Below are 7,828 nucleotides of genomic sequence, written 5' to 3'. Positions count from 1 at the left end.
AAAATATCTGAAGAAAATAGAACATTTAATGATGCCAGGTGCCATGGCACGACCAAGGTACCGCGGCACCTCGGGGCCAACGCTAGGTGCCGTGGCACTGCAGTACTACGGCTCAGTGCCAGGTGCCGTGGCACCGTGGTACCAGGGCTCGGTGCCGGGTGCCGTTGCACCGCAGTGCCACTGCTCGGTGTCAGGTGCCATGGCACCGCGGTGCCACAACTGGGTGCCACCGGTGCTGCGGCACCACCGGCACCTCGAGCCAAGGTGCCACCGCGGTGCCACGGCACCACCGAGGTACGCCGCGGCACCAAGCCATGGTACCGGTAAAATCGTTGTATAAGCCGCGTCGGAGTATAAGCCGCAGTGTTTAAAGTGTGGGAAAAAAGTAGTGGCTTATAGTCTGGAATTTACGGTATATATATATAGGCTAACCTCTTCATTTCAGATGTCAAAAAGTGTTTGCGGCTCCCAGTGTTGTCTTTTCCGTGGAAACCGGGTCGAAATGGCTCTTTGAGTGTTAAAGGTTGCCGACCCCTTCTATAGATACATGGGGCCATATAAATGCAGAGTTTTCCGAAAATGTTCACATCTGGCCAAGCTTTTTGTTTTAAAGCAGAGAGGGGGAAATCTTTGTTTTTAAAAATGCTCAGCTACATATAAAAATTGCCTAATTGTGTTAACCTTGCAGCTTGTCTTCACCATGTGATGACTGGACATTTTGAGATGCTGCATACACCAATCACTGAGACTCCAGATACAATAACTATCTAAAAGCTGTGTATTTCATCAAAACAGACTTAATGCTTGTTCAATCACATCATCTCTTTGTCTACATCTGTGAAATATGAGGTTAAAGGCTTTACCAGAGCTGGACGGTGATGAATACAATGTAATGAACTTTATGTCAACAAGTAATGTGAGTGAATAAATGAATACATATTCCAAGTAACTTGTTCCATACTGGTATAAGGCCATGTGTATTCAGTGAAGAAACAGAAGATGAGTAAAGAACAGCAGACAAATTAATGAAGAACTCATGACTGTACTTCTATTTACTACTGTTACACTGTAAATCAATATCATATGTAAAAAAAAAATATCTCATAGGAAACCGAACATTATCTCTGTGTGATTTGACAAAACAATTTCTTGAGGTGTTTTAAAATTTCTTTCATTTTCAATCCATATATGATTGGATTTAAGAGAGGATTATACAGTATTATTTGTAAAGTCATTACTAAACGTACTGTTTTAGAAAAATTCGATTCCACTCGAGCTATTATTATGTCATATGCAGCTACACAAAAGAAGCTGAATAAAATCATCAGGTGGGGTAAACATGTCTCTGCAGCCTTTTTCCTGACTTCTCTACCTCTTTTATGGGTTATTATAAATATTTTAGCATATGTAAAAAGTACAAAAAGCACTGGGAGAAGTCCAAGATAAATCAAATTAACCACACCATATATTGCAAGTGCTGCTGAAGGGACACATTTAAGTTTCAAGATGGAATTGTTACAGAAAATTCCTGTCAAAGTAACAGAACAGAGTTTCTTAAAACCACCCAGTGTAACTCCCCCTATCATGTGAGCAGCAGGCCAAAGCCAACAGAGAAAAAGCAAAACATTCACAGTACTTTTCCTCATGATAGTAGGATACTGCAGAGGTTTACATATAGACACATATCTATCAAAGGCCATGGCTGCCAATAGTAACATATCTGACATTGCCAAAGAGTAATATATGAAATATTGAAAGATACAGGCTGGCATAGATATGATCTGTTTCTCTGATAGAAAGTCAATCAGTAGTTTTGGGTAGATAACAGTACTGAACAGAACGGAGTTGAATGACAAAGCTGCAATGAAAACATACATAGGTTCATGGAGGTTTTTGTGAATCAAAATAAGATAAACAATAATACAATTACTGCACATTATCAGAACATACACTGTAAACATAAGGAAAAAATAAACATACCTGTACTTATTCATGTCTACAAACCCACCAAGTATTAAATATGTTACATTTGATTTAATGTCCATGCTGACTGATTGCCATGTGAGTTAGACAACAAAGTCTCATCGACATGGAACCGTAGTCCGTAGTCACACAGAACTGACCTTTAAATACATTTAAGATTTGTTTATCTTTAGCATTGAGAGAGTGAACAGTTTATGTCACAGAAAAGTGTCTGTCAAACTTCATCACACTCTAAGGATCTAATTAACTGACCTGTGATACTTTACATGTGAACAAAAACAAACTCAGGAGGCCTTTACATGTGAGACATTACATTTACCCATCATCATCATCATCATCATCATCAATATCATCAGCAGCATCATCATCAGCATGGAATTTCTTGCCGATACAGATACATATTAAGTTTATTGATCCCCAGGGAAATCCACTTTTTCCTTCAGCTAAATAAAAAGAAAGAAAGAAAGAAAGAAAGTGTAATGACGGTGGTGAATGATTGGACTCAATTGCTTGGTGCTGAAGGGATAAACAGATTTATTAACCAAACACAAACACAGGTGAGGGATAAACAAAACCTGAGGATGGTGACAGTAGGAGTACGTAGTGTACAGGATGAAAGTCCAGGTTATGGAGAGGATGAAAGTAACAATGATCCAGCGCTGCATGGCTGCAGAACCAAGCCTTAAATAAGCTTGATTGTGATGCGCTGCAGCCAAGCGGCTCGCCACAGATGAGTCTGAGGGTGGACAGAAGTGGAGAGGGAGGAGCCGGCAGTAACACTGGAGCGGACCATGGAAGAAAGAAAGAAAGAAAGAAAGAAAGAAAGAAAGACAGAAAGAAAGAAAGAAAGAAAGAAAGAAAGAAAGAAAGAAAGAAAGAAAGTCAGAGGCCAGAGCTGTCTCTGTATCATTGCGTCATCAATGTGTGACACGCCATTAAAAAAACTGATTCAGAAGTTTACAGTAAATATACCAGTAGGTTAATCCACATGATAGCAGACCGCAAAACTACACCATGGTTGGTCGAGGAGGTTCAGACATTTCTGTCCTTGGTGGCCGATGAAAATATTCAACATGTGCTTGACGGGGCAACATGCAATGAGCAAGTTTATCAGCCACTCTCTGAGCATGCGACACAGAAGCTACATGCTAAAGTCAGTAGTATCCTGTGATCAGTGGCGGCTGCTCGTCTGTCAGAGAGGGGAAGCTTATTGTCGGCTTACATAAAAAAAAAGGTCAAGTATTTAAACATAAATTCGGCCCTCTGTTCCTTTTTAAGAAAATGGTCAGTGACCTTATTGTTCCAACTAAACAAGAAAACGTTGAAATTATGTTAAATTGAAACAAGGAAGTACAGGGCCAGATTAACACTTCATTGTACCCTGGGCAACAATATTCAAGGGCCCCATCATCACAACTCCAGGATCCCTATAATCTGGCAAAATATAGAATAAGTTCCAGGAATATATGTATATATACCCCATACTTCAATATCTAACTATTATCAATTGCATTTTGATGTACAAATGTGTAAACGCTCGTAGAACTATAAGTGCACCACTATAGCCTCTTGTCAAGGCCACTCACTTGCATATGATGATATGAAAACAAAACACATCATCATCATCATCAGTATAATCTAAAATTGATCCACTACATTAGAAAGAGAGGGAAGTGTCCTCCATTTTCACAAAAAATAAATAAGAAACCATTTCCAGAGTATCCAGTATTTATTTAAGAACACTTTTTGCCAACACAAATGTATTGAATCGTCAGAAAAAACCCACAGACAAAACACAAACATAATCTGATAGAATCAGATATGAATTTTAAACAGAAATCCCCTTGTCACCTCAGAATTCAACAAGAGAGTTAAAATAAGTGCAATGTAAACATCTTTAAATCTGCTTTCTCTCAACAATAAACATATCTCAACATTTTCATGGAGCCACCACAAGGAAAAAATAAATATAATGCAGTATAATCTGCTAAAATAAACATTTTGGTCCCAGTTTAACTTTTAAACAGAAAACACATCACAATTCAAGGCATGTCAAGGCAAGGGTTAAACATTTTAATACTAAATACTACATATACTAAATACTATAACATCTGGAAAACCGTCAATTTCTCTCAAAGAAATACTTATCTGACCAATACAAAACTTCACTCTTAGCTGCTTCTCCATGTTTGCAATGTTTTGATTTGCGTATGTCGTGTATGTCGCGTAGTTCTTGACGTCTCACATCCCGCTCAGTGCACGCACATTGATTTGCGTCACCGCTGATTTGCTTTTTGGACTGACCAATGAGGAGAGGGTCTCAGCTCACGGTCACAGACAGCAGGAGCAGGGTTTCTGTGCAGTGCAATGGCTCTGGGCAGCGGACAGTTTCATTTATAAGCAAAAGATAACCAGATATTTTCGTTATGCCCGAGCTACCCAGGGCCCTTCAGAGGTCACGGGCCTCTGGGCAATTGCCCAGTTGCCCATATGGTTAACCCGGGTTTGAGGAAGTACAATGAGTGTGTTTTGTTGACAGTACAAGAAATGAACAAGTAATTTCGTAGTGGTTTCTCTCTTGATTTCACAGCAGAATGCATGACAGTATTAAACTGAACTCTGTCAGGTGAAGGAGTAGATCTCAAACTAGCTGTCAATCAAATGGGATTCAGCCTTTCGACTGATCCTCCAATCAGCACGTGGAAGCTCAGCGTCCAGCCCAGCCGAGGTCCACCCACAGCTCCATTCACCCCCAGGGACGCCGAGCGTCCGGGGGCGGGACAACATCGTGGCATTTATCCAATTACCATCCAGTTTTGAGGCAGTGAAAAAAACTGTTCCACTCAGTCCCATTGAAGTGCATGGACGCCAAGCGTCTACGAGCAAATGCACTGAGCAGAGATCGAATGAGAAAACAGCGCAACGGGAATGTATGAGAAGTGAACAACATCGAGTCCGTTGGTTTGTGATAAAGCTGATTCTGAACGAACTTGTGTGAGATGAACGTGTTCTAACACATTTGTAGTCAATGAAATGTCAACACAACTGTACATATTTAACCATTTCATTTTCATAATTTTAGGGGAAGCCGAGCTTCCCTTGCAGTCTATGAGAAATCACCACTGCCTGTAATGGAAATGGTCTCCAGGAATAGTACCTGGTACCTGAGTCGAGCCAGTTCCATGTAGTGGAAACATGGCGTAAGTGAGTGAGTGTGATGGTTGTGTGAACTAGGGATATACAGATCTGATCTAAAGAGCCACTGAGAGCTGGGGGGAGACCACGAGAGAGTCGGCGTCGGTCTTCAAATTCTTCGCTTTCAGGCGTCTCCATGTTTCAAAAGCATCTCCTATACATATCCTTGTTTTGTTTCTCACTTTGTCATGATGTATTTGGGAATAATAAGAGGCCTTTTAGGTTTAGTAACGACAGACATTTGTGATCAGAAATGTTCCAGCTGCAGCTCAGTGGGATCTGGCAACCTGGCTGGGTGGAGCATCTGACCAAAACACAAAATGACAATATATACATTACATCTGGGCTGATACTTAACTTTTCAAATGCAAATACTGTGGCTGGACTATTACTGTCAGTGAAATCAGTATTTGAAAAGAACATGATTCCTTAATATCTGGTGACATTCAGGGCCATTTTATGATTACTTGGAACATAATTCTTACATACAGCACCTTTAATAGTTTAAGGTGACCTCAATAATACTATAGAGAGAAAGCTGAATTACTAATTTTGTTTAAATGCTCTTATTTGTAATTTGACCCTATTTATTTATGTATGTATGTAAATTTGTTAGACATCAGCATCTGTAACTTTTGTAACTAATGAAGCCAATCTTTACCTTTCTTTCATTGCTTTCTGGATGAAGGTATTTTTATATTTATTTTATGTCCAAGTACCTTAGTTCCACTAAAAATGAGGGTCAATGTGTTCGAAGTCTTTTGCTAGGTTTTCAGTTGATAAATGAATGAAACAGCCTGATATCATTTTTCTTTTGAACAGAGGAAGCAGGATGAAAATCTGAATTTCCATATCCAAGAAGGAAAAAAATAAACTTAGACAACAATGTGGTTTCTTCAACATTTATTTATTTATTTACAAGTACTTAAAAGAATACTTTTTGCTGTCTAAGAAATGGTCATAAATTCCTAAAAACATTTATTTCTCAGAGGTCACAAGCACTGTGGAGCTCAGCATATGATTTACACATCTGGAGTTTCTAATTGTGTTTACCTTGCAGCTTGTCTTCACCTTGTGATGACGGGACAGTTTGAGATGCTGTGTATACTAATCACTGGAACTACAGATACAATAACTATCTAAAAGCTGTGTATTTCATCAAAACAGTTCAATCACATCACCTCTTTTTCGACATCTATGGAATATAATGTTGTGGAGTTATGTAAAAGGCTTTACCAGAGCTGGACAGTGATAAACAAAATGTAATGAACTTTATGTCAACAAGTAATGTGAGTGAATAAATAAACATATATTCCAAGTAACTTGTTCCATACTGGTATAAGGCCATGTGCAGTAGAGAAAAAGAAGATGAGTAAAGAACAGCAGACAAATTAATGAAGAACTCATGATTGTGCTTCTATTTACTACTGTTACACTGTAAATCAATATCATATGTAAAAAATATCTCATAGGAAACTGAACGTTATCTCTGTGTGATTTGACAAAACAACTTCTTGAGGTGTTTTAAAATTTCTTTCATTTTCAATCCATATATGATTGGATTTAAGAGAGGATTATACAATATTGTTTGTAAAGTCATTACTAAACGTACTGTTTTAGAAAAATTCGATTCCACTCGAGCTATTATTATGTCATATGCAGCTAAACAGGAGAAGCTGAATAAAATCATCAGGTGGGGTAAACATGTCTCTGCAGCCTTTTTCCTGACTTCTCTACCTCTTCTATGGGTTATTATAAATATTTTTGCGTATGTAAAAATGACAAAAAACACCGGCACAAGTACAAAATTTGTCAAACCATAAACACCATATATTGCAAGTGCTGCTGAAGGGACACATTTAAGTTTCAAGATGGAATTGTTACAGAAAATTCCTGTCAAAGTAACAGAACAGAGTTTCTTAAAACCACCCAGTGTAACTCCCCCTATCATGTGAGCAGCAGGCCAAAGCCAACAGAGACAAAGGAAAATACTCACAGTACTTTTCCTCATGATAGTAGGATACTGCAGAGGTTTACATATAGACACATATCTATCAAAGGCCATGGCTGCCAATAGTAACATATCTGACATTGCCAAAGAGTAATATATGAAATATTGAAAGATACAGGCTGACAGAGATATGATCTGTTTCTCTGATAGAAAGTCAGTCAGTAGTTTTGGGTAGATAACAGTACTGAAAAGAACGGAGTTGAATGACAAAGCTGCAATGAAAACATACATAGGTTCATGGAGGTTTTTGTGAATCAAAATAAGATAAACAATAATACAATTACTGCACATTATCAGAACATACACCGTGAACAAGATGAAAAAATAAACATACCTGTACTTATTCATGTCTACAAACCCACCAAGTATTAAATATGTTACATTTGATTTAATGTCCATGCTGACTGATTGCCATGTGAGTTAGACAACAAAGTCTCATCGACATGGAACCGCAGTCCGTAGTCACACAGAACTGACCTTTAAATACATTTAAGATTTGTTTATCTTTAGCATTGAGAGAGTGAACAGTTTACGTCACAGAAAAGTGTCTGTCAAACGTCATGACACTCTAAGGATCTAATTAACTGGCCAACGATACGAAAAAAACAAACTCTGGAGACCTTTACATGTGAGACATTA

The 7,828-nt window shown here is 38.5% G+C and overlaps 2 protein-coding genes across 2 annotated transcripts; both read right to left on the bottom strand.

The window, feature by feature from the left end:
* Positions 1-1,118: 1,118 nt before the first annotated feature.
* On the bottom strand, positions 1,119-2,045 carry LOC115412049 (olfactory receptor 6N2-like). The gene has a single exon (XM_030124348.1). The coding sequence runs from the start codon at positions 2,043-2,045 to the stop codon at positions 1,119-1,121; it is 927 nt and encodes a 308-aa protein (XP_029980208.1).
* Positions 2,046-6,661: 4,616 nt separating this feature from the next.
* On the bottom strand, positions 6,662-7,588 carry LOC115412048 (olfactory receptor 6N2-like). The gene has a single exon (XM_030124347.1). It carries the CDS (start codon positions 7,586-7,588, stop codon positions 6,662-6,664), a length of 927 nt encoding a protein of 308 aa, XP_029980207.1.
* Between the last annotated feature and the right edge of the window lie 240 nt (positions 7,589-7,828).

The sequence above is a fragment of the Sphaeramia orbicularis genome, chromosome 21, assembly GCF_902148855.1.
Source record: "Sphaeramia orbicularis chromosome 21, fSphaOr1.1, whole genome shotgun sequence".
NCBI classification, from domain to species: Eukaryota; Metazoa; Chordata; class Actinopteri; order Kurtiformes; family Apogonidae; genus Sphaeramia; species Sphaeramia orbicularis.
The sequence above is the reverse complement of the archived record's forward strand: the minus strand, read 5'-3'. Positions and strand labels throughout refer to the sequence as shown.

Bases quoted from the DNA above. Each gene is read 5' to 3' on its own strand.
- LOC115412049 (XM_030124348.1), bottom strand. From the start codon at position 2,045: ATGGACATTAAATCAAATGTAACATATTTAATACTTGGTGGGTTTGTA.
- LOC115412048 (XM_030124347.1), bottom strand. From the start codon at position 7,588: ATGGACATTAAATCAAATGTAACATATTTAATACTTGGTGGGTTTGTA.